Genomic DNA, 27828 nt, shown 5'->3' on the forward strand with positions numbered 1-27828 from the left:
ATTTTACTCTATGCCACTTCACTCTATACCGCATTACTCTACTCCACTGTATGTCCCTTCCCTCTACATCACTCCACTCTACAACAATCTATGCCACAACACTATGATACTCCACTCCCCTCTCACTAACTTTTAGCCATTCTGAACAGCAGCCATGCTGGTGTACAACTTGGCTAAAACAAATTGCATAGGCAAGACCTGCTGGTTTCTTGTTTTTGCAATTTTACATAGCGCAAAGTCGACCTGAAGGTGTTGGAGCACTTTAAATAAGCACCAGTTACAAGACCCAAGGACACGTCATTTTTGGTGGGCACGGGAGTGGGGATAAGTGATTTGCCCAGAACTTGCCGAGTTCTGATTTGCGGAGACTCGAACCGTCTTCCGCAGCTCTAAGCTCGGCAGCGCTGGCCTTTACACCACATCCTCTCCTACAACAGTGGCTTTGCCAATGCTTGTTTCAATACTGGTGCATGTTCAAGCATACATGCTGCGCAATGCCGCACTTTTATTTTTTTTTAACAGAGAATCCGGGCTGTACAAAAATTCCAAACAGGATGCTTCTATTTCTAAATCTCAATCTTATATTTCCTTCTAGTAATACACTTATAGATGCGCATTGTATAACACTGTCCTTCAGGCCCGACTCTTAATAGAAAGAGCGTCTTTCGGGGCAGGCAGTTTTGTACAGAGATAACAGATGGAAATAAAATCTAGCTGTAAGCTTATTTCTAGTATTGTGTAACATAAAATTATTATAACGACCATTTTCGCACTAAATACGACATAGTATTTTTTATGCACACCTTTCTTGCTCTTGGAGTTAAGATAGGACAGTGTAAACAAAAGTGGTTTTATGTTCCTCTGCAAGACAAGAGTGTTATCAGTTGGCGAACAACAATTTCAATATGTTTAGTTGTCTTTCTTATTTATGTATGACACCTGTGTATTTTCTGCAGCCTTGTCATCTCTTTTCAATGTGTGTCAGAATGTTAACACAGAGAGATAATTAAATCACACAATGCGCCGTATAATTCCAGTGATCCTATTTACCAGGGACCACTCCTTACTATTAAGGGCTTTTCTTTTTGTCCCAGGTGCGTTCAAGTGAAGTCAACAAAGGCGGGAACTCCCATTAATCGTCCAAGGAAAGACCAGCAAAGGAACGTGAGGCCCTATGTTATCGGATAACCCTTTCATGCATTTCTGACATTTCAGCACTTTGCATGCTGGGGCTTGTAGGCTCACAGGATGACAGAAGAGTGAAACTACACGTTCCAGGAGCCAAACTGCTTTTGGCAAAAAAAATGGGACAGGACTAAAGTGAGTAGTTATACTAATTTGGGGCAAAGTGGCAAATCTCTTACATTTGAATTCATTTTTCGTATAATGTACTGTAAAAGATACCATGACTGGGCTTTTGCTATTGTTTTAGTGCAACTTGTGCATGTGGGACGGGGGAGGGTTATTGTAAAACAATTTAGGATGAAGAAGACTGGAAATGCCGCCCTGATTCCACGCGATCCCACCCCCCTCTAAAGTCCCCCTGCTAGGAGATAATTGGCGGTACATGCATGTGCCTATAATTTAGCTGCTTGCCTTCGGGGAGCTTCGACAAACATCCTATTTGTAGCAAGCACAATAACCAGACTGTGAGAACTCAACGAATGCGGCCTGTTAAAAAGCACCTCCAACTGAGCTGACAATACAAATGCACGTGGGTTCGGCTTCATTGCACCTTTTGCAGAGGACACCTCACAAAACCACTCTTGGGCGGCGATGCAACAACCTCCCGCTTGCCTCGTGCATGTAAATGGGAGACTCGGAGGAGGTGTGAATAGAGCCGCGGATTGCCATCCTGCCAGGGCCGGCCACCTAGCCATTGTTCCCGCCCGGTGATCCGCAGCACCCCGCGGAGGTCTCCCCGGGGTCCAGGAGGGGCAGAGACCCGGGGGGTGTCGGGGTTCCGCCAAGCAGGGGCCCTGGAGAGCGCGCGGGGACACACCAGAAGGAGGAATCCGGCAGATAATGGAGCAGCCGAATAGCCGGTGTCGTCTTTCCGTGAGGCTCGGCACGGGCTCCGCCCTCTCTCTGTCAGCCTGAGGGGGAGGCTCGGGCGGCAGCGACGCCGCTTGTTGTCACAGGGTGCAGGAGCATGTGGACGGAGAGATGGAGCGGATGCCGCCGGCTCTTCATGCACGGTAGGTACCCCCAGCGCCCGCGCTCCGGCCACCGTGCAGGCTGGCGGTGCGCCGGGCAGAGCCCGCCCCACAGGTCGGTGTGCAGCGTGCGTGCCCTGGAATCCAGCAAACAAAGCCCCCGTGCTGCACGCACACCGGCCGGGCTTCCAAGGTGCGCGGCGCCGCGTCCCTTTCTATTGCAATTTCGTTTTTTTTTTTTTTTTACGTCTGGTTCAGTCAGTGTCCGTGAACGGCACTCGGGGGTTGAAGCATCTCGTGTCAGGTTAACCTGCTGTGTTTACTTCCTGGAACGGCTCTCGCGCCTCTGCGTTTTTGGTGGATGTTGGTGTGTTCGTACCTGCAAGTGGCCTTGAGTGATACCTCCAGCCAGTCCTGGGGTTTTAAACAGCGGCACCTTGCATGCTGGGATTTCAAAGCCATCACCTACTGGTAGCCACAAAACTGTAAACCCAGTGCAGCTGCCGTTGGGTTAAGACCCAGGACTCGAGGGTGGTGATGCTCACAAGGCCAGTTGTTAGATATGCTCGTAGTTGGCGTTGGTAGATGTACAGTTGTTCTGCTGCTTCATTTTGTTCCGTTTGTGTGCGGCTTAGTGCGTTACACAAGCACATCCTTTATTTGTACACGAATGCCAGAGGTGACTTGCAATATCCTTTTGATGCACAGTAAGGGGAGGCTTGTCACACAGATGCATAGATAGAGAAGTAGATGTTACTGTGTGTAGAACCAGACATTTTGTTCTGGTGTCCTGTCAAATCTCCAAGAAGAGAAACAGATTAAGTTCAGTTGTGGGGCATGTTACCATTGATTCAGCAGGTGCAGAGGCACCGGGACCCAGAACCCTCGGGAGCCCATTGAACCCTGAAAATTAAGTGTTCTACTGTCCCAACATCAGTCAAAGGGGCGATTTTGTTTTTCTTGCTTGCGCCGGCGCCCATGGTACTCTTGCTACCTTCTGAGGTATCTCACTGCAGAAACCAAACCATTTGGGGGCGGGGAAGAAAGCAGATTAACAGCAGCCCCTCCCCTTCCCCCCCCCCAATAAGGAAACATCCGAATCAAATGCACATTTCGCCTCCTCTTGCATTACTTTGCATGCGAAAGGAATGGCGTCCCTTAGTGTTTTTTATGGACCAACAATCCATCCCCGCGAGGAAATAAGAAATAATTTATAGGGCTGAGTGCTTTTAGCATGCAAGCGTGGGGTTGCTGGTGGGGTCACAGCTAAGAGCCTTGAAGACGGGATTAGCGCTGCTGCGCTGTGAAGTCTTCTCAGACTAAACTAAAGGATGAGCCGGGGTTTAGCGCTGCGTCCCCTCGTTAATCACCGTGGAGGAGGGTTTTCTGTCCAGTGCCAGGCCTAATGAGGTTTTACACTACTTACCTATTAAGGAGAACTGTTGTTTTACTGCCTGAGCTGACACAAGTCTGTATAATGTGGTGCAGGGAATTCCCATCACCAGAGTGCAAATGTTACTGTCGGGACATTGGTTAAGGTGCTCATCAAGTTCCCATGTCACTACACGCACGTCAGATTTTATGATATTGTTGATTCATCTCAGAAGCAGGCGCTTTGGGTAGCATCTTCTGAAATTCTAGTCACCTGGGAGCCTACCATGTGCCCTTTGATCTCAGCTACTGCTGCCGTCGATTTGTTTTTGCATCCTGGTAATATGTGCCTGTGACCGAAGAGGCTCCCTGTTTGGCGGGCTATCTCCTTACCTGAATGCTTAAAACCATACCTGAGAAAATGCACCTCTGACTCCGCATTAATCAGCCGATATTGTGGTGTTTTCTCTATCTAATAAAGACATTCTATGAAGTCTTACCTTTCAGCCGTAGTATGTTATGGGCTCGAAGTTCCCATTACTCCACCCCAACACGTCATTTGTTTTGTATATAAGGACTTTTTGCGCTTTTTATTTTAAAGAGACATTTATGGATTGTATGGTGTTTCATGGTCACAAAAATGTTTTGCTGCCCTTCTGAGGAAAAAACCTAACCAAAAGTCTTTAAAATTACACACCTTATATGTGTTTACAATGATGAATTTGCAAAATTAACCCTCTCTCCATATTGCCTTCTTTCATGGAATTTAGAACATAAAAGTTTATTTGGTTCTGGTGCGAGTGCACAAAACGGATGCAAACAGCATGTGTCCGTTTTTAGGTCTCTACTACGACACAGCGCATGCTGTTAGTTGCAAGACATATTGTCAGCTTTCCGTGGACTTGGAGTCTGTCCATTGCTTACCATTGGTTGGCTTCATTGTAATGAATTTATATAGTGCTTACAACCGTGTCGAGGCGTTGCATCACTTTTAAGGTAGGTGGGTCACGAAAGTTTGTTGTTGTATAAAGTCTGCCATGGGTCTAAAAAGTTTAGAAACCACCGGTCTAGACTAATATAGTTGTGGGTCACTAGAGATGGTGGATAAGATAAGAGCTGCATAAATAATAAGCCAAATGCCTTTGTTAAGAGTAGGAAAGAACATTGCATGTCCTGGGATAATACTGAAATTATAAATGGAAAAAGTGTTGCAAAAAGATGAGGAAGAAGACAGACCTACTTGATCCATGCTCCAGGAAAGACCTAATGCAAGAAAGGAAGAGAGGCCTATGGGAGCTAAGCTAAGCAATCAAAAGACTATAAATGAGAGTGACAGTGAATGCAACTAATGGTATGTTGTGGGCAGGGGTTGTAAGGCCACTGAATTGTAAATAATACGTCTTGCAGCACAGCGCATGTACTGTGTAGGTGAGATCTAAAACCGAGAGGAAACAATCAGAAGTTTTAAGTTTGGATAAGCATTTTAAAGTAGGGCTTTGGGAACCTAGAGTAAATTTTTGATATAACATGAAGTTTAAGGGCCCAACTCAGTGGAAAGAAACATCACTATTTGCATTGCATATGAGCTAGTGCTGTATTAGATATTTTTGATAGGTTCTAGAATCAGGCGAACAGTCTGTCTACTACTAGGCTGTTAAAAGACCACCACTTCAGCATGGACGGCTGATCAGCTCAGGGGTTCGGAAGCATAAAGTAATGGCTGGACTAGTATATAGGGAAGTATCAAGAACAGTAGACTGTGCTTGACTGAAGCAGTAACCTCACAATAAAAACAACGTTTGAGAACATACAGGGTAAATAAAACAAACATTGAAAAGGAGATTCACTCTCATTTGCTAGCCTCTTATTCATTAGTTGCCTGGGCTTTCTCTTTGTGTGTTTTACGCATTACTTTTTGCGCTGCTCACTTTCCAGGCTCTAATTATTAGGGTTGAGCACACGCAAGCGCTCTGGACCATGTTGTAATCTCTATGGGGGCTTCTAACCACGCCCATGTCACGCCCGTCACTTTCATTAGTTTGTGGGCTTGCCTTTTAAAAATCGATTGATTCCATTTGTGAAAGGCATGCATGTGGCATGCCTTTTCCGTTGTTTAGCCCTCCTCGAGCGCACCGGTAAACTACTGAAAACATACGAGGCTCCATGTTTTCAGCTGGTTTCTGGACTACTTTACATTTTCATTTTCTGCGCAGCGTGATGTTGCTGGGCAGAAGTCGAGCTCTTTGCATGACATCGACCCTGTTACATGGATAATTGCACTTTTGCTGGTTACATAGCTAATTGCACTTTTGCCGGTAACATGGATAATTGCACTTTTGCCGGTAACATGGATAATTGCACTTTTGCCAATAAGTTCCACTGCAAGTGAACTTCTGTTTCCTTTTCTGTGTTTCCTTCATGCTCATGGCGACCATTGGCTCGCATATGTGAAACTGTTTTACTTTTCATTATTAGTTTATGTGGCAAGAAAAGCCCGGTTAGGAGTTTACAACACTAATAGCTCTAACACGAGAAAACAAAAGACCCCATTCCATTGAAAATGCTGGTTTCTTTTTGTTTAAGAACTCCATGAGAGTGTATGTGTTTTTCAGCTGTCTCCTTTGTGTACTTCTCCCTCCCCTGCTGCTCTAGTGTTGCTCTTTCTCGGCACATTTGCTTCTTCCTTCCTCCCTCCCACCTTCCTAGTGGGCTTCACCCCTCAGTTCCATGTTGTGCTTCCTCACCTGTATGCTCCTTCCCTCTACCTTCCTCTCTTTCCATTTACTACCCTTCCTACACCCTCTGTGTTGCTTTTGAAAAACATTTGAGCACCCCCTCACCTCGAATGAACTGGTTTGGCTGTCCCTCCCTGCAATAATTCCCTACAGAGTTAGTTAAATGATCTCTAAACTCAATACATCTGGTGTCATGAACACTACCAGGAACATTTGCCTTGCAGGATGGAAATCCAAAAGCGGCACAAGGAACACACCTGCTTTCTGGCTTCTTTGATTCATGGTCCACTACTCTGGAATGGCCTCCCTTTGCACCTTAGGCTTTCTCTCTCATTGCTGCAATGCTGGAAAGGTTTCTGAAACCACCTCTTCATAACCTTTGTACCATACACAATGTTAAACCCTTCCCCTCTTGGACTTTCTCTCTATTAAGATATTATATTTCTTATTCTGTTCTTACTGCATGTGTTTCTGTCATCACACATTGTCTATGTATCTAGTTGTTGTGTAGTGTGCTCCACTGTCCTCTCGGCAAGGCCCACACTTTGTAATGATACCCAATAAAAAACACTAAATATGTAAAATAAGCGTGTTGAGCTGTCCTGACAGCGTCCGTTCACCAGTTTGGTTTAATTTTTTAATCCAGGAAAAAGTAGCCTATGTCCATTCCAAACACATCTCAGTGCATAGGGTGCCTGGCGTGTGACAAAGAGGTGAAGGAAGAGAGCTGATGATCTACAGGCATGGTGGATCAGAATGGTTCAAGCTATGTTTGTATTATCAGAAACCCCAGCCACACTCCTGTTTTGGTACCATGGAACATCATGCCTGTAGCTTCTGCAGATCTGTGATTGGCTGTTCCTCCACATCAGTGGTTTGAGTGGCAGATGAACAGCATGGCCCAAGCTTCACCTAGTGCGTTCTAGATAGGGTTCAACTGAGCAGATATTGATATATTGTTTCTCTCAAGGGATCGCTACTGTCGCCTCGGATTTTTAACAGCTATTACTTTCGGGCTTCTGGTGTTTTGCATGCATTGCAAAGAGGAAAGAGAAGCTGAGCAGGTTTCTCAACCAGGATACACAAAATAGAAAGTGGGCACAAAATACTCTCTCTGAAAGTTCTTTTTATCTCATTGAAGGGAAGGTTGATGGACCAAAATCCCTTTCTAAGTAGAAAAACGCGTTTTTTTATATTAAAAGCGTAACATAGTGAATATTGACACAAACTCTGCCTTCATCAAGGACAACAGTATGTAGCACACCACTCACAAACAACCCAGGCAACATTAGGGTTGGATGTAATTATGTGTAGTTTAATCAGGTGGAATGACCTAAGGATGCTCTAAGATTACGATCGAATTATGTGAGAAGAGCAATTCTGCATTTAGAGCTATTTCTTATAGCAAAAATGCACAATAGCATCGAAAATGGATGCAAGGATGGATTTTGCGGTTAGAAATAGCTCTAAATGCAACAAACATGAATAGTTAGTGCAAACAGCCTCTTACGCTTGCTAAATGTGTTCTTGGGGTAGGTTTTCCCCCACTTTACTAGCAGCATTTAGTACTATGCACCCTGACCTGAGGACGAATTTTGTGCCAAGAATACGCGCTAAATGCAGCAGGACATGAATAGCGAGTTTGAGCCGCCACTCACACTCACTAATTGTGCTCTCGTGGTACGATTTATTTATTTTTTCCATCCCAAATTACTCTTAACTACGCGAGCAGGAGTAATTACATAATTATTGGTAAATCCACTTCGAAGAGTAACACAGAATTAACCCAATTACTTCTGCATAATTGACATTCTGCCTAGGCATCAAGTATTAAACAAACAAAGTTGCTCTACTAAAAATGTGGGCAACTTTTTTTACTCCCCAAATTCGCAAATTGGGAGCCCCCTGTTCTATTGGTTCCCAGGATTATTTTCTGCCTATATCCGGCCCTAGAGGAGAGAGGGTGGTTTGACCCACTCTCGGGCCTGACGTACACCTGCTTCAGCCTATCGGCCTATGAGGAAACAGACATCCCCCCACCTGCTCCCCCACACTCACTGCTTTGAATGAACTGCTCAGATAATTAAAATGATCCCTGCATGTCAACGAGATACCTATCCCTTCTCCTTCAGAGGGAGTCCCACACACACCCTTGCACTGCTGCCTCAAGACGTCTTCCCAATCTTTTATTTCATTATTTAGTTAGGTAAATACTTTGTAAAGCGGAAACTGGCGCTGAGAGCTAAGTAAAAGAGCATCATCATGGGAACAGCTGAAAAGGAGAGCGCTCAAAAATGGGGGAACAAGTACTGACCATAAGCATCAGTTTGAACACTGCCAGTCCTTTTATAGTCTTCCTAAAATATACGTTTTGAAGCTGATCTGAGATGGGGAGACACTTTGTTCCAAAACTGAACAGCCTTTATTGTGAAGGCGGGGCCACTTGGCCTGACCCTGTGAAATTTATTTATGAAGTCTTTTGCAACCCATTTATATCAAGTTGCTGAACCGATCGACGCTTCCTTAACCCACCTCCCCCCCCACACACACACACACGCACACAACCAACCCCCCGCGCATCTCCCACGTGCGGAGTATTATTGTCTGTCACGCGAGCGCTGCCCCTACCTACGCGGGGCTCCATCATGCGCGCGCCAGACTCCTTAACACTGTTATCAAATTAATTGCCTACAGCTGTTGCTGAATAATAGGGTATGAGTGGTTTGGGGAGAACATTATCTGCACCCCTCCTTTCCTCCCCCGCCCACAGTTGGCTCCTTGTTGTTTTAAGACTAGTTTCTTTAAAATTCTCACTGACAGCAGCTGCTCTTGGCCAAGGCCGTGTTTGTTTTGATAGGTTGTTTACTGAGCTGCGTCTCATCCTTCCCCCCTCAGTTATTTGCACCCCCCCCCCTGTTCAGACTCGGTATGTGCTCATTGTTTGAGAGGACGCTCTTCATCGTTCCACGCATTTTTTTTATTCTTGTTTTTATTGATTTCCCCTTAACTGTTACTAGAGGAACATTTCAGTATAATTATAATAGAAAAACGCAATCAGGGTCATCAGTCACGTCAGCATTTAGGGACAGCGCACATACTTCAATATCCATTTATTTTTCACCCACTCTGGTTAAAACCTTTGCTCTGCATGTCATGTGAGAAAAATGTAAAATGGAATCCATCCCACAAATATTTCATAGTAAATAAGTCTGCAACCCTCACTGTCTGTAAGTAGGCCTTTCGTTGCTCCCTGTTAACACAAATCCACTAATTTGTAGGGGTTTTCCAATATTTGCATGATTTGCTTTTGCTTATGCTTAGTTACGTGAAATTTTGGAAACATTATGCAAAAAGCCAACTCCGGACTTGGACCTAAATTTTTAAGCAAATTGGCCCATTTTAGATGCGAGGATAAATTTGGCGTGAAAAAAAAGCACAAAAACCACAAGCTTTGCAAACTGCAGCTACTTGTATTATGGTTGGTTGTGTTGTTCCCAGTCATTCTTGCTAAAGTTCTAGCTTGAATGGCGCATATTTGAGCGATAAGACATAATAGTGTAATTTTTGGACATTTCACGTGATGGGAAATTACACAAGAATAAGTTGGTTTCATAGTTTTTTTTAATTTTTTTATTCTGTGGGCCTCCTGATTTTATAAGTAGTAAAACATGTTTTAACGATGTGTGTAATTTTATCTCGTGCACTCTATTGGTATTGACTTAAAGGGTTCACATTATCAACAGATGGACATATTTTAAACATGTACAAAACTTTCAAAACATGGAAACTTTTTTGATGGACTTGGAGACCACCATCACCTTAAAGTTGTTAATATAATTGTGTAACTGATATCTGTTCCCCTTTGTGACTATCACTTGATTACTTGTAAAACAGCAAACATAGTTACACCATGTTCAATATGACACTGATGACTAGTACTTGGCAGGAGCACCGACGCTTCTACTAGTTATTATGTTAGATATGTCTTCCACAACAAGGTTGCACATTATAAATGCTGAGATGTGCGTCTAATGAGTTGATTCAGAATCTTGTTGACATTACTTCTTATAGCTTTCGGAGTTGGTTGCAGGCCTGAAGATTTATTCAACCTCGACCCTTGGTTTGGTAGTTTCTTTATTGGCCACAATAATGGTTCTTTTTACAAATGATTATTCTCAGTGTGGTGTGACTGGGATCTTATCTTGGGGAATCATGCTTGGAGCCCTGAGGTGCCATGTTGTTCTCTACAGTGCTTTAAATGGAAAAATAGAAGTGCAGGTACTCTGTAATAGAGTACCTGCTTGTTTCTGAGAAGTGCCGGTACTCTCCAATTAAAAGTATTACGTTTTTCTTGAGATATGCCGGTACTCTCCCTCTCAAAATAAAAAAGTGCCGGTACTCAGTACCGGAGAGTACCGGCCCATTTAAAGCACTGGTTCTCTACTAAAATTACATTGTGTTTTTTGTACTTGATGTGTGGCTGTGAAAAGAATACAGATGTTTATCCAAGTCACACACGGAGCTTAAGAACTGGTAGCAGACCAGGTGAGTTCAGAAGAGAGAGAGACCTTCTGATTGCCTCTCCTGGAAGAAAAGGGTGTGGGCTCTTGTTGAAGTGCTGGTGGGAGCTGGTTAAAGTGTCTTTGATCCTGAAAGATCAATCCTCCAGGATTTGACAATGCCAAGACATTGTTACAGTTCTGTGTGATTCTGAGTGATAGGCAGATGTGGTGGGTGTCTGCAGACCAATTTGGGAGTTAATAGCATATGTATTGCATGCCTGGTTATATACGTTGATAATTTGGAAGAGTGGAATAGAATATCAGGTCAAAATTACGGTGACTGGTGATTCCCTACCAATCCCCAAAAGTCAAATGGCAAGTCAGGTGGAACGTACTTAAAGGGTATGTGGAATTCAAAAAGCACGTGAGCCTTCCAAAGTCCTCATCGTAAGGCTGGACACTGGGCTCCAAATGGTGCAGATGGGATGATGTATGTTGTCAGTAGCATAAGAACTTTGGAATAAAATAAACCTGGACTTAAACCTCGTGCTCGGCACATTATAGAGGTTGTTTCAAACCATCATCGGCCAGCGTCATGTTTGTACTATCATCTAGATTGAATAGGAGCCAAGATGCTGTATCAAGAAGTTAATTTAATTGACTCACTTATACTTTTTTATGGATTTCCAAATGAAGTTGAAGCTGGTGATTGGGCATAGTAGGGAAACTTCAGACAGTTCAGTGATGGTTTTTCAAAAGCAGAGCTGCCATCTCCTCCTTCAGACCCAATGGAAGGATGCATTGAAATCTGAGGGTCAGTGTACTTCAACTGGGCACACAGTGTCTGCATCCAGGGTTAAATCTTGGATCTTTTAGTTGACAACCAACCCTGCAAAGCCTGAACTTTCCACAGGTTGAAGCAAGATTATGGAGGGTATTGGACCATTCAGAAGTGGTACAACCAAGGTGACTAGTTTAGCTGGGAATTCTCTTTAGAAGTTTCTATTATTCCCAAGCCCAAACTTATTTATTATGTTTTATATTTTCAGACAGGGGAAACTCTTGACTTTTATGATTTGCCAGATTGCATAATTTTCAATAATCGAATCAATCAACATTTGTAAAGCGCGCTACTCACCCGCTAGGGTCTCAAGGTGCTGAGAGAGGGAGAGGGGAGGGAAGGACTGCTACTGCTCAAATAACCAGGTCTTGAGGCGTTTCTTGAAGGACAGGAGGTCCTGGGTCTGTTGAAGGTGGGTGGGGAGGGTGTTCCAGGTCTTGGCGGCGAGGTGGGAGAAGGATCTGCCGCCGGTTGTAGTTCGATGGATGCGAGGGACGGCGGCGAGGGCAAGGTTTGCGGGTGGGAGTGTGGAAGGTGAGTCGCTCGTTGAGGTAGGCCAAGCCTGTGTTGGCAACAGCTTTGTGAGCGTGGATGAGGAGTTCGAAGGTGATCCTCTTAGTGACAGGGAGCCAGTGCAGGTCTCTGAGGTGGGCTGAGATGTGGTTGCGGTTTGGGATGTTGAGGATGAGGCGTGCGGAGGCATTCTGTATACGTTGTAGTTTCTTCTGGAACTTGGCTGTGGTTCCTGCATAGAGCGTGTTGCCGTAGTCCAGTCTGACGAGAGCGTGGGTGACCGTCCTTCTTGTTTCGATGGGGATCCATCTGAAGATCTTGCAAAGCATGCGGAGGGAGTTAAAGCAGGAAGATGAGACAGCTTTGACTTGCTGGGTCATGGTGAGCGATGAGTCTAGGATGAAACCTAGATTGCCTGCGTGGGTGGTGGGTGTTGGTGCAGTTCCTAGGGTGGCTGGCCACCAGGAGTCGTCCCATACAGATCGGTTGGTGCCGAGGATGAGTATCTCTGTCTTGTCTGAGTTAAGTTTGAGGCAGCTTTTTCCATCCAGAAGGCGATGGCATGCAGTCCGTTGTGGAGGTTGGTTTTGGCGGTGACAGGGTCCTTGGTGAGTGAGAGGATCAGCGGGGTATCGTCGGCGTAGGAGACGATGCTGAGGTTGTGGGATCGGATGATGTTGGCGAGCGGTGCCATGTAGACGTTAAAAAGAGTTGGGCTGAGAGAAGATCCTTGGGAATGCTGCAGATGGTTTTGGTGGCCCCCGACAGGAAGGGAGGAAGGCAGACTCTCTGCGTTCTGCCGGAGAGGAAGGTCGTGATCCAGTCAAGAGCTTTGTGGCGGAGCCCTGCATCGTAGAGGTGAGTGCAGAGGGTGTGGTGGCAGACGGTGTCAAAAGCAGCCGACAGGTCCAGGAGGATTAGGGCTGCGGTTTCACCTTTGTCGAGCATGGTCCTGATGTCGTCGGTTGCGGCGATGAGGGCGGTCTAGGTGCTGTGGTTCCTACGGAATCCTGATTGGGAGATGTCCAGCGTGTTGTTGTACTATATCCATCCAGTACGGCTGATCGATTCAGCTGCAGCTAGCGCTGTGTAATTTACGTGTGGCAAGATGGATCTCACGCCGTGCCTCCTCGGTTAGGTTTTCCAGTAAATGTGATATGTTGGGGTTTGCCACAGTGAACAAATCTATATGCTGTAGTGGGCTATGGCTGTAAACGGGACCATTCTCTGTGCACAGGATGAAGCCACCGTAGTCAAATTGTGATAGTCATTCCATGAACAGATGTTCAGGTATCTCCAAGAGAGGGTATGAAATGGATGATTAAAAGAATGTGCTGCACTTGTACTTCATGCTCGTTGGGTGCAGAGGCGTAGCTTCCGTTGGTGCAGAAGAGGCCTGAGTGGTCCAATCCACCTGGATTATTCTATTGTTTACAATCCAAACAGCAGCTAAAGGGGCCCATTTCCTTCTTGCTCTGGTGCACATTGGCTACTCTATTGGCTTTGTATACGTCTCTGTGAAACAATATATATTTATTACGACAGTTCAGTGGGTTTATGTACCTGCTGTCGATGTGTTTATGGTCTGAAGGGAGCTGTGAGTCTGTGATTCTTCTTTGTGAGTTCTATGAAGTAAGTGCCCCGTAATCTGGGTAACATTATTTCTATTCCTGTGCATTGATAAACGCCTTTGTGCTCGGGAGCTATTATTGCATGCCTCTTTAATAAAGTTGTTATTGTTCTGTCAGTAAATCTGCAGGATGTGTGCGAAGGGCCGCTGTTAAATTTTTGTCAATCCCTGCCTGGAGATTCATATCATTGCAGTCTCTGCTCAGAAAGACTCGCTAGATTCACATGAACGTGGCAGCAGATGCCGAAGGCACTCGGCCCCACCTGCTCCCCGGCTTGTAAAGCATAGGCTGAGGTTTCGGGCTGATGCGATGTGTGCACGCTTTACGTCTGTGTTTGGAAATTGAGTGAACTTGGCAAATGTTGAGCGCAGGTGAATGTAATGCGCTGGCAGCCCTCTCAGTGCTACGAAAGGTTGGGCCAGGTGGGGGGCTCACATCTCCCGACTACCCCCGTTTACCTTCAGGGTGGAGTCACAGGCATCAACCCACCCAGCCCCGTGAGGAAAAGATCGAGTCGATCGACCTTTTCCAAACAGCAATGCCGCCACTTACAAAGTGTTGCCTAGCAGCCGAGTTCCGGTGCTTGAAGGTAGTCGCACCCTCTTTGCTTTTGTTTGTTTGGTAATCGGACGGTGGTAGTGTACATGCACGTCACAGCACTGAAAGAACGCCGGGAGAAATGCGAACTATTCTGCTCATTCAAACTGCATTTTGGTAAGTGTGTACCTTGTTGATAGTGAGGGAGAGGCGCTGCGCCAAATTAGATATATTTAAAGAAACGTTTAATGGAAAATAGGTGATTAGTTATTAAGTAGAGTTTACTGTTATGTATTTTTTGTGATGTAAAATATTGTGCATTGGTATTTTATTTCGAAAATAGATGTGTAGAGTACACACGTTATCCTGGGAAGTCACTTTAGTTTGAACTGATCTGTTCCGCCGAAGGGCCTATAACCGGTATGGAAATGCACGTCTTTTACTTATTTTACGCCAGAAGCATCGCCATATGAAATATATTTATCTCTAAAAGTGCACGTTTTGCCAGTTATCTGATCTCGTCGAAATGTTGGTAAAGAAGACGAAAACAGCACCTCTTGGAGGGGGTCACCTGTTGGCCTCTTTCTTCAGATGGCGTATTTTTTGTTGTCGTCAGGAACAGGAAGCGGGTGATAGCGCTGAACAGGCATGTTTCAAACACCAGACCACCAGTGTCTTCCCCCAGACCTTCCTGTGTGGAGAGTGCGGGCGCTCAGCGCGCGCCCCCATCACTGACAACCCTGCGCGTGGCGCGGAACAACGCACAGGGCCCGTGCGCGCCGGGGCCGCTCCCGTTTCTGTGAAGCCGAGAGCGGCACGCGGATCCATCAGCTGGCAGGATAATGCGGCCTTGTTCGGTGACGTGATCTGACCCACCTCACCTGCCTGTGCTGCAGGCTTTAGATACTTGCCACAGGGGCCTGGTGTGTTACTCGGCGGACACACCTGGAAGCTTCTCGTCCCGCGGCGCTATTCCATCACGCAGTAGATTAACTGAAGATTGGTTGTCAGAGGAGAAATGGCTTTTGTTCTGCATTGACCTGCTCGTGAGGGGGGCCCACGGGGCAAGGTGGAGACGGGTTAATGGGGTCCGCAGCTGGGCCTGGTTATACCGGAGTCCTCGGAAGAGTAGTACGTTTTTTTTTTTTTTCTTGTTTTTTTTTTAATCAAGATCCAGTGATGATAGCACGTTAATAATGAATATTGCCCAAGTTTGGAACACTTTTTTGTGTGGCTTGCCTTTGTATACGCGATGTTTAAAATAAAGTGAATTGTAAACTGTTAAGGGCTATGCTTACATTCAGATTATTTGTACTCCATTTCGGTCTGACCCCTTGAAACCTTCCCTCCAGGACCCGGAACTCTTTTCAACGTCCAAACAAGAGGTTATCCCATGCATGTCTGTTTTTTTTCTCCATTGAAGCCCCCCCCCCCCTGTCCTGTGGCTTTAACTAACAACCTAAGCCCTCCAAATCTGTAACAACAATTTTCTTTTTTTTTAAGTAAACAAAAATATCTTAGGTTCCTTTAGAATTTGGGAAATTGGATCTTTCTTGCTTATGTTCTGTGTCTTTTGGATTTTCCAGACTTAAAGAACATGTGCAACATTATCAGAAAGGAAGTGGGAATGACTGAACCCAAGAACTGAGCTATCGGCATAGGATAGGAACTTGAGATGTTATTTAACATAAGTTCAGCTCAGCCAAGTTGAGTCTCTGCAGAGACTTGGTTGAACAGCCCCCCCACCCTGATTCGCTTACCTCGTGCATCACACTTGTGACATTAGAGGGTACAAATGTTTTATGAGAAGAAGTGCATGAGGGACATAGAACTTGGCACAGTGATAAAGATTAAAATGGTATTCAGAATATCAGCTGACATGTTTCGCCCTATGGACCCTGATCCTAAAACACTGAGAACTAGGCCGCATACACCTTAACAGATGGGAATGGAACCCCACGCTGAACATACCGAGGCTACATAAAAGGCTATCCTGTCTCTTTCATGACAAATACCCTAGGCTGAAAGACACTTTTTTCTGAAAGAGGTTCTAAGTTACTCCCCACACCTTTTAATGGAAATTTGATCAAAATCCATTGACGTCCATCAATTCATATGTCCTATGCATTCCATTGTAGTATTCCATAATCCATCTGTAATACTGTAGTTACATAATTCCTAATGTTCCAGTAATGTACAACCTTCACAAAATCCAATGCATTTCTGGTCACATACCCTTCATCGGGGGCCTGCTGCAGGAGTAAAGAACAATGTATGTTTAATATTCTTCAAGGGAAAACAGCTTTGTCCTCCTACCTCTATCAGATGTTAAACCATGCTGTGACATCAGTGCTGTATCACCCGCTTGTGACTACCATGATTTATAGTGGAGCCAAACCACTGAAACACCCAATACCCCAACATTTCACCACACTGGATCTTATAGCTCAGCGACCTTCTAGTTCATATGCGTCACATCACCAATGCCCTCTGGAAAAACAAGAGTGCCCATGAGAAAAAAAACGTTCAACTAGTGCAAAGTACCAAAAACGTTGACCTAGTGCAATTATGAAAATCTAAAAATTAACACGGGGCAAGGTGGAGACGGGTTAATGGGGTCCGCAGCTGGGCCTGGTTATACCGGAGTCCTCGGAAGAGTAGTACGTTTTTTTTTTTTTTCTTGTTTTTTTTTTTATCAAGATCCAGTGATGATAGCACGTTAATAATGAATATTGCCCAAGTTTGGAACACTTTTTTGTGTGGCTTGCCTTTGTATACGCGATGTTTAAAATAAAGTGAATTGTAAACTGTTAAGGGCTATGCTTACATTCAGATTATTTGTACTCCATTTCGGTCTGACCCCTTGAAACCTTCCCTCCAGGACCCGGAACTCTTTTCAACGTCCAAACAAGAGGTTATCCCATGCATGTCTGTTTTTTTTCTCCATTGAAGCCCCCCCCCTGTCCTGTGGCTTTAACTAACAACCTAAGCCCTCCAAATCTGTAACAACAATTTTCTTTTTTTTTAAGTAAACAAAAATATCTTAGGTTCCTTTAGAATTTGGGAAATTGGATCTTTCTTGCTTATGTTCTGTGTCTTTTGGATTTTCCAGACTTAAAGAACATGTGCAACATTATCAGAAAGGAAGTGGGAATGACTGAACCCAAGAACTGAGCTATCGGCATAGGATAGGAACTTGAGATGTTATTTAACATAAGTTCAGCTCAGCCAAGTTGAGTCTCTGCAGAGACTTGGTTGAACAGCCCCCCCACCCTGATTCGCTTACCTCGTGCATCACACTTGTGACATTAGAGGGTACAAATGGTTTATGAGAAGAAGTGCATGAGGGACATAGAACTTGGCACAGTGATAAAGATTAAAATGGTATTCAGAATATCAGCTGACATGTTTCGCCCTATGGACCCTGATCCTAAAACACTGAGAACTAGGCCGCATACACCTTAACAGATGGGAATGGAACCCCACGCTGAACATACCGAGGCTACATAAAAGGCTATCCTGTCTCTTTCATGACAAATACCCTAGGCTGAAAGACACTTTTTTCTGAAAGAGGTTCTAAGTTACTCCCCACACCTTTTAATGGAAATTTGATCAAAATCCATTGACGTCCATCAATTCATATGTCCTATGCATTCCATTGTAGTATTCCATAATCCATCTGTAATACTGTAGTTACATAATTCCTAATGTTCCAGTAATGTACAACCTTCACAAAATCCAATGCATTTCTGGTCACATACCCTTCATCGGGGGCCTGCTGCAGGAGTAAAGAACAATGTATGTTTAATATTCTTCAAGGGAAAACAGCTTTGTCCTCCTACCTCTATCAGATGTTAAACCATGCTGTGACATCAGTGCTGTATCACCCGCTTGTGACTACCATGATTTATAGTGGAGCCAAACCACTGAAACACCCAATACCCCAACATTTCACCACACTGGATCTTATAGCTCAGCGACCTTCTAGTTCATATGCGTCACATCACCAATGCCCTCTGGAAAAACAAGAGTGCCCATGAGAAAAAAAACGTTCAACTAGTGCAAAGTACCAAAAACGTTGACCTAGTGCAATTATGAAAATCTAAAAATTAACACCTCCAATAAAGACACAGATGGATCAAGATCAATGGAGAAAAACATTAGAGGATATCAATAAAAAACTTGACAATTACGCAAAAGAAATCAATGAGAGAAAATTTGAAACATTTAGTAGGGATACCACTGATAATAAACATGTTGACGTTTACACATGGACGGAAGTGTATGCACAATAATAGAAGATGGGGTCCCTGGGGCTCTTAAGGCTCGGGGAGAGCCCCCCCCGCAAATCTAAAAAGTGGCCCTGAAGGATATGGTCCTTGTGCCCATATATGCTTGGGGAGGGGCCACGCTCTCCCACCCCCCTAATGTAAAAGTATGTGGCCCCAGGGGATGGGTGCATGGGGCCTGTAAGGCTTGTGGAGCAGGGCCACACGCTTTCTCCCCTATAATTAAAGTGTGGCCCTGGGATATGGGATCCCCGGGGTCCATTGGGGATGGGAGCTAAATGCCTCCCCTCTCCTAATGCTAATGTATTTGGCCCTGTGGGATGGTTTCTCTGAGGCCTCTTAATGCTTGGGGAGAGAGACCACTGGTCCTCCTCTCCTAATAATATATAAAAATATTTTTTTTTTAGCCCAGAGGATGGGGTCCCTTGGGCCAATAGTGGCTTGAGGAGAGGGGCTGCGTGACCCTCTCCCTGGATGGTGGTTGGCCGCTTGAGGTGGTTGTAGATGTTTCTTATTTTGGTGGGAATCGAGTTCCTGGTCTTAGCCATCAGTGCCGCAGAGGAGGAGGAGACATGACTTTCAGAAGGAGGAGGTGGCTGTTTGGGACCCACTAAGAGTGTAGTGATGTGTGGCGTCGTCTACATTGTTTTGAAGGTGGTAGCTGCATCTCGCCAGCGGCAACAAATCTAATGATGAAGGGGCTGGTGACGTGTGAGCCTGTGCTTGTAAATTAAGCAGCTGTCTTGCAGCCGCATTCTGCCACAGTAGCCAATGCAAATGGTGTGTGTAGGTGTCCAAGGCTCAGTGTTGTGTAGACTATGAACTACTGTGTTTCTTTTCCATGCATTATTGCCATTGCTCGCGCGGTCTGTGGTTTATTCCAAGATATGCCCAGTTGAATAGATTTACATGCGAACCTTCTATTCTCGGTGACTCCATGTCCCCTGGGAAGCCTCGAGACCCCACTTCTCATGGGAGTTAGGGCAGGGTGCCCATGTTTGTACACACACCCTTCCTCGCGGTATTAAGGTGCTGATAATGAAGCTCGTAGGGATGCACTCACCTTAGAAACCGTAACCATGGCCGCTAGACTTCAACATGGCTGAATACCAGTGCTGCTGGCAGAGCAAGTTTTGACTCACAGGGAGTTGTTAAAAAGTGTCCTTTCCCGGATGACTGGTTGCCAAGCCCGTAGTTCTGCACAGGGCCAGCTTTCAGGTTTCTCAACAATGAATGGGACAGAGCATTAACACAGACAAAGCAATGGCCAGCTGTGCAGACTGCCTTCCCATGTTACAGAGAACCAGGGCCAGTGTTACTTTGGCTGCCTTCCCACCCCGCCTTGACGTTGTTATATATATATATTTTTTTGTGTTAGTCGTGCATTGAGCCGACGTGTCGTGTCTTGTGGCCATTAGATGCGTTCTGAGTCACTTATAATATATACAGAAGCACACAATTATGGAACTGGAGTGCAATCAAGTGTGCATCATCATCAATGCAGCGTGTAAGGAGCGCAGGGATCTCAAGGGTGTGCATGACCCAGTTCATTCTGTCCAAACTCTACCCCAAGGGCACTGCGATACGGATCTTTCAATTTGTGGAGTATCATGAAGGTCGTTCGAGATGATGGTGAATTCAGAATGCGCTTCTTACTATTGTCTTCATATTGGCAGCTCCGGGATTGGAGATCTGGGTTAATGCATTTGTGCTTGTGGAGTCTATGGACATCCCCGAGGCCTGCAAGGCAGATTAGATCTTAATCCGTCCCATGCATTGTGATCTTTGTGTATCGCTAAATAAGTCTGTAAGGCTTCCTGAGGGCTTTAAAGAGGGAAAGCCTTTCACGCTTTCACTGACGGCTGATCTGCGATGACAAGAATACAAGAGACTGCCGCTAATGTCGTGATCTAGACACTGTTGACTGTAAAAAGTATGTCGTGCAAGCCCTAGATCGCACATGACGCCTGGGCACCCAGATCAAGGAGCTATGGAGCTCTTTCTTTGGTGTAAAGTACACTTCGGTGTGTCATTGTAAAGCCATGACGCGTTCCGGCAGAATGGTGCTGAGCTTCCCCAAGAAAGCATCTTCTTGTGGGAGAAAGACAATGGAATTGTCCTCTCCTGGTAGAAGACAATAAATGTTAGTGATGTTTGCTGGGCTGATGCCTCCATGATAATAGCAAGCACTGGCTAAGCCAGTAGGTCTGGCATTGGACTACCTGCCTTTTGGCTTTGCCAATGTTTTTTTTTTAATAGGTTTGTGTTTTTTTTCTTTTTTTTTTCTTTTACTTTTCTTTTACAAAACCATTAAAAAAAGACAAAGGAAGTAGCATCTTTAAAAAGAAATAAACAAATAACGGCCTACCAGGCTCTTCTAGCAAACGGGACTGCTTTCTTTGTGGGTGAGAACACTGTGCTTGGGCAGAATGCTGCCAGTCCCATACAAAGGAACAAACAGCTGCAACATGCTGCAAGGGTAGTATGCGCCATGGGTGAAAGCAAAATGTAAATCACACCACTGTAACGTCTGCATATCACCATGTACATTTGGCACCAGTGAGCTAAGTGATTACTTTGACTTAAGTAAGGAAACACATGTTGCACAAGAGATGAGACCGAACCCAATGGTAATCATCAATACATCGCTGTCCAAGGTGAAGAAAGCTCTCTTTTCATACACACGACTGCATCCTTGACCCCGATCAATCCAAAGATCCCATCTTTATTTTGAAGCGCTTTGCGAGCACTGTATGCCAGGTGTGGTAAGAAGGAGCAGAAATGTCCAGTAGGAAAAAAACTCAGAATTCTCTTTTGTCATTTCCTTGGGCAAGGCACTCCTCTAGTGTGTGAACCATAGTACCCACTTTTCTGAATTGGGCGAAAACCTGATTGCCACTCTGCTTCTAAAAGACTTTTAGCCTGTGTCAAAGTCCAAGGTGCCACCACAACCCAAGAAAGTTTATCATCTTCGTTGTTTACTGACCACTTACACTGTCTTCCTCATTTATATGGGCAGACACGGTACAAGACTCTAGCATGTAGCTTTTTTAGGGGTAATTTAGTCTTGTCCCCATGCTTTTAACACTTCTGTTTATTTCAATAACGTTTTGAAAATACAGGTTTTTATATCGAAAAACAAAAATGATATTCTATGAATGCACCAACAGAATACTCCAGAGAAATGAGACTAGACCATTAACATTGATATAACATCTCTCAGAAAAATGTAGTTTACATTCTGTCCTCAAACACGCCTTGCTCTAAAGACATCACAGGAGTAAGAGGAATTGGGAGACGGCATTGTGCACCCCCAAAACACTTAACTTTAAAAAAAAGTATAAATCCATTAAAAGAAGACCCCCTTCTCGCCTCTCTCCTGTCCCTCTTAACTCCCTGATTTAGGGAAGAACAGTTGTTCTAGGAACAAATGAGCTTGCATTTTGTAAACTTAAGTTAATTTTAGCGAGATAGTTCACCTATATTAGGCTTATTTACTCTCTTATTGCTCATGAAGTCCAAACATCATAAGTTATTTCCAGTTTAGCTGAGTACAGTACGGAAAGACACATCTTGCAACTGGTCATTACTATTTAAAATGTAATTCTTGTTGCCTTTGTTCACTAGTTTGATGTAGATTGGGGCAAGTAATGCTCTTTCTACCTCTCAGTAGAAGACCCTAATTTTGTGCAGCATAACAGGTTCCCATGTTTTTTGCAACGAGTTTCAAGCCATCAATATGGTCCCTTTTCTGATCATGCACCATTGTGTGAGCAGCAATTGGCCATTTCTTTTGATTATTTTTGGACTTTCTGTTTCGATTTTCAAAATAACAATCCAAGCTCTTGCATAAATTCTACACACAGCCTAAAGAATTTAGCTTCGGAGGCAAAATACTTTCTTGCATATTTGTAAGGATGTGCATCTATTGCTGGTAAGAGAATATATACAATTAAAATGTTTACATTGAAACTGACATGCCTTTGAAAACAAGCTTTGGCAAATTAAATGTTTGTTTTAGGTTTCACCTGCACATGTGCTTGTGCGTATGCTTGCAAAATCTTATGTTGGTTTAAAAATAAAAAACCTAAAAGGGGCTTGGAACTAGCCCCTTACTTTCCTGAACTTACCAATGGCTTACTCCAGCATCGCTTTGATTTACCTGCTTTGGATTGGCCAGCACGTCATCTTCTTGTCACTTCCTGTCTTCATCTTCGTTGCCGATCTTGCAGTCGAATTGCCTGTGGACCTAATACCCCCTTCAGTCACTTCCTATTGGACACTGGCCAGTGTCCTTCCCGTTGACTGCGATGCTGAAGGTAGTTCTTTTTTGTTTTGCAGTTTCTTCTTACTTTGCTGATGTATTCCTTCTTTGCTGCTGTCTTCTTTCTTCATTGCATTCTTCTTTTTTTCTTCCAGCGTGCCGTCCTCTTACTTAATTGACTTCTTCGTTACCTTCTTCTCTGTCTTCTTTCTTCGTTGCTGCCCGTTTTTTGTTTTTTTCTTTCTGCATACTGTCTTCTGTCTTCTTTACCGCATGCCGTCTTCTGACTTCTCCCGTTTGCGCTCTTCTCCCGTCTTCACTCTTCTCCCATCTTCCGTCTTCTGCCATCGTCTTCTGTCTTTCCCGCATGCCACTACGTTTCCCCTTTGTCTTTTTTTCTGTGTAACTGGCTTACAAATATTAGGTAAATGTTATAATGTTTGTTTTTAATTTAATAAAACAAACATTCTTACAGCATTTTTCAAATATTTGTAAGCCAGCTACATAGAAAAAAAGACAAAGGCAAAACCTATTGGCTTTGCCGATGCTTGTTTTGATAGGGAGTATCTTGTTGTTAGGTGGAGGGGAGGTGGGGAGTGTCTGTTGCTGTCTCTTGTCCTAGAAAGAGAGTCCAGCCTTTGAAGCAAGATTGTAAACTACAATAATTGGGAAGTTGGGATTAGAATCCTTTGCTGAACAGACCGCATTATCAGTGGTAAGCTGTATCCTCAAATAAAAGTGCTAAGAGAGTCTGTAGATAATTTTTGCATTGTGAAAGTGTACTTTTCAAAAACAGCAACGGTTTGTGGTATCTTTAATTTTTAAACCAAAAAAAGATAAGAAAAAAACAAAAACACAACGGTGTCACGACAGCAAAGTAAGTGATAATAAGCGAATAACATTGTGTCTTGTGACAGGCTAGGACATAAAAAGCATGCACTTCCTAAACAAAAGAATCCATAAATAAGCAAGTACAATGTCCTTGTCTCTGCAAAGTAAATGCATCAGAGAACACACTCTGGGTCTCAGTTTCAAGCTTCATGACATGTTGCATTTGCTGTTGAATAAAAGAACTACTTTGTGCGGAATGACACAATGCAGAATTGTTATTTAGCCATATGCTTTAACATGAAAACATAAGCCACTGCCGTTCTGGTCATTCATATTGTTTGGTGCAAATGGTTTGTGCAGTTGTACATAAATGACGCATACTTATGCAACAGAGCTTAATTTTGGAAATTTCATGTTGACAAGCGTAATGCAATTTTATTAAAATTACACAAGGTTGTGCCTGCATTATTGAAACTTTGCCTGGGTCGGCTATAGGTGCCATGCTTTGCAACCAGTCACTCTGTTATAATCATTAGAATAGTAAAGTCCTTTTTTTTTTTTTTTTGGCAGAATTCAGATTTGTGGTCTGCCACATTTACCTCCTCGTCCCCTCCCTCGCTTCCCTTCATTACAGATATGAAGTAATCCCACTTTACCAGACTCTTCACACGTGACCCATCGCATTAAAAAGACCCAACCCACCCCCCCAATCCTCCAGTTCTTTTTCATCTTAGCAGACGGTGGTTGGCTGTATGCGGTGCTGTGGCTGCTTTAAGGCTCCGTTCTTCTTCGGTTTGCCAGTCGGGCACTGTGGACGTGCTGGCTCTAGGGTGACGTGGTGCGCGCATCACTCACGTTCCTCTGCGCGAGCCAGAACAAGGTGTTTGGCCAGCTCGTGGTGGCTGGGGCATTGCTTCTGGGTCATGGTGGGTTCCTGGTTGCTGCATTTATGGGAGAGAGTTATGGCAGCACCTTGGGACGTGTGGCTCCTCTCCTGCCTGATGGCATACAGTAAGGGCCTAGCTGGAGGTTTTTTTCTCTTTCTTTTTCTTTGCTTTTTTTACTGCTATTATTCTGATTTTGGATAGGTGGAGTTTTCTGAGGGCCTGCAGGATTGATGTTTTTCTCTCTCCTGTAGGGATTGGCAAGTCCAGGGATTCGTCTGAGCTTCCAGCCTTGGTCTCTGCTGCTGAGGTCCAAGCCATGATTGAGGCTGCAGTGGCCAGAGCATTGAAGGACAGGCCACGTTCCAAGACCAGTGGTCATCACTCTTCCTGGGAAGGGTTGCTTCTTCATCTGATGATTCCTCAGGTTCTGAGGCGGATGGTCCCTCTACTTCTGTAGGGATATGTGTGCGCAGGGAGGAGGTTCCTGATATTTTGCAGCACATTTGGGAAAATGTGGGTTTTTCTCCATCTTCATTGCAGGCTGGTGATGAAGGCTTGTTCCCTCAATATCTGAAACCTTGTGTCTTTGCGATGCCTTTTCATGGGAGAATTTAGGACTTGGGGCCAGATGTAGCAAAAAAGCAAATTGCGACTTGCAATTTGCGAGTCCGTGCGACTCGCAAATTGCAAGTCACAATTTGCTATGCAGAAAGGTGTTTCAGACACCTTCTGCAACTCGCAATGGGGTTGCAAAGACCCACCTCATTAATATTAATGTGGTGGGTCGCAGTTTGCGACCCCATTGTGAGATTGGGGACTCACGGGGATGGTGGCCTGCTGGAGACAGCAGACCACCATGTCCGTGACTGCTTTTTAATAATGCAGTTTTTTTTTCCCTATCTGCAGCCCGTTTCCCTTAAAGGAAAACGAGCTGCACTTAGAAAAAAAAACGAAACCTTTTGTTTCGGTATTTTTCAGAGCAGGCAGTGGTCCATAGGACCACTACCTGCTCTGAAAAATTATTTTTGTTTCCATTCACAAAGGGGAAGGGGTCCCATGGGGACCCCTTCCCGTTTGTGACTGGGTTACCATCCACTTCAAGTGGATGGTAACTGCGATTTCATTTGCGACCGCTTTCGCGGTCGCAAATGAAATTGCATAGCATTGCGAGTCGCAAATAGGAAGGGAACACCCCTTACTATTTGCGAGTCGGAAATGCATTTTGCGAGTCTGATCCGACTCGCAAAATGCATTTCTGCATCCCGAAAAGGCTTTTGCGCCTCGCAAACGGTGTTTTTCGCCGTTTGCGAGTCACAAAACCCTTCTTACATCTGGCCCTTGGTTACTGGGGAATGGAAGGACTTGGACCGCTCCTCGGTTCCCAGATTTTCGCAGAAACTGTAATCTCTGGAGGATGGGGAGGACTCTCAGCCGCATCACATTAAGATTGATGCTATGTTTGCTGCTCTCATTGGTTGCACAGCCATTAATTAAAGGATTGTTCCCCATTCTGATGCTACAGACAAAAGGGTGGATGGAGCCCTTAAAGTGTTTTTCACTGCTAATCTGAAGGCAGGAGTTTATGCGACTCAGTCACTTGTTTCAGACTTTGAGAAATTGGCCTCTGCTCTTCAGGATTAAGCTGACTGTTCTGATTTACTGGTGCAAATGGAACGGGATGCACAGTTTTTGGCAGATGTGTCTTGAGATATGTTGAAATCATTGGCCAAGGCTTCTTGCTCCATGGTGTTGGCACGTAGAAATTTATGGATGAGGGATTGGAAGGCAGACTTTTCTGAAAAATCTTCTTTGTTGAAGATCCCCTTTGCCGGTAAGATGTTGTTTGTGGAACAGTAGGACTCCTTGATTACGAAGGCATTCAAGGATAGGAAACATGCTCAGCCATGCAAGGAGAAATCTTTTTCTTCTCCACATGTTTGAAATCAGCCTTCTGCATCTTCTTTTTCTTCTCCCTATTTTCGTTCCTCAAGGAAGGATACTCGGCCATTTTCAGACTGCAGAAGGACGTTTCAGCCTAGGAATCCATATGCCTCTGCTGTTGATAAAGGTCAGGAGGGGTCCTCCAAGCGGAAATCTTGACAATTATGGCCCAAGGGTCTCCATTCCGGTAGGGGGCAGACTTTTGTTTTTTTCAGGAGACATGGAAAAGGAGCATGAAGGATCGGTCATCCTTGAGTATCATCAAGGGATTCTACCTTTATAGACTTTGGCAGTCTGCCTCCCGAGTGAGGCACTATCCTTGCTCTTGTCTCCTGGGATCTGGTGTGGAAACAGGCTCTTTTGGACCAGGTTTATTCCCTGTTGGAGAAGAGGGCTATTGTCCTGGTGCCACCACCAAAAGGGGGGAAGTGGAACATTCTCAATTTTGTTTTTGGTACAGAAGGTATCCAGCGAGTTCAGGCCGGTTCTGGATCTAAAAAGGGTGAACAAGTGGATCAGGCCTGTTCATTTCAAGATTGTCACCTAATAGGCCATCATTCCATTCTTGAGCCCAAATGACTTTCTGGTGTCTGTAGATCTTCATGACGCTTACTTGCATGTCCCAGTGGCCCCTGCTCATCAAAAGTACCTCAGGTTTGCGATTTGTGAGGATCATGTTCAGTTTGCAGTGTTTCCATTCGGGCTAAAAACCACCCATAGGGTGTTTACAAAGGTTCTGGCCCCATTGGTGGCTTTGACACACAGTCAGGGCATCACCCTTCATCCTTATCTGAACGATTGGCTGGTCCATCCTCCTTCCAGACATTTGGCCCTGAAACACACAGAGGTGGTTCTCTCCATTTTGAAGGTGTAGGGTTTTCTTATAAATTTGGGAAAATCCAACCTTGTTCCTGGGCAAGACCGTCTGTTTATTGGAGCAAGGTTTGGATTGGTAACCTTGCCAGAAGGGAGGGGGCAACAATCAAGGACCACATTGTGAATCTTCTGGCCCAGCCACGGCCACCGGCTGCTCTGTGACTGCAAGTTCAGGGGGATTAGGCAGCAATTGTGTTCCTGGTACCCTGGGGGCGTTATCATTTGCACAAACTGATGGGCTTACATCCTAGCTCATTGGTCCTCTGTTTTGCATCCCCTGTTGTATCCAATTTCTTTCTCTTCCCAGGTCAGGTGGGACCTGGGTTGATGGCTGATGGAGGAGCATCTGTTGAGGGGTATTACACACTCCCTTCCCCCTCCCAGGATTATAATGATAGATGCCAGCCTGTCAGGTTTGGGGGCATGGATAGGGGCATGTCAGGTCAGGGATTCT

General features: G+C 44.7%; 1 protein-coding gene across 3 annotated transcripts in view; it reads left to right on the top strand.

The window, feature by feature from the left end:
- The first annotated feature begins 1581 nt into the window (after positions 1-1581).
- The window catches only part of TIAM1 (TIAM Rac1 associated GEF 1), a 537211-nt gene continuing 510964 nt past the window's right edge, over positions 1582-27828 (top strand). The window contains exon 1 of one of the 3 annotated variants that reach the window (XM_069204046.1): positions 1582-2198. Coding sequence is in view for 1 of the 3 variants with exons in the window: in XM_069204045.1 (XP_069060146.1) it covers positions 2153-2198 (46 nt within the window). In the remaining 2 variants the exon portion in view is untranslated. The remainder of the gene's footprint in view (positions 2199-27828) is intronic. The other 2 variants (XM_069204045.1, XM_069204047.1) reach the window with 2 other exon arrangements.

The sequence above is a fragment of the Pleurodeles waltl genome, chromosome 8, assembly GCF_031143425.1.
Source record: "Pleurodeles waltl isolate 20211129_DDA chromosome 8, aPleWal1.hap1.20221129, whole genome shotgun sequence".
Lineage (NCBI taxonomy): Eukaryota > Metazoa > Chordata > Amphibia > Caudata > Salamandridae > Pleurodeles > Pleurodeles waltl.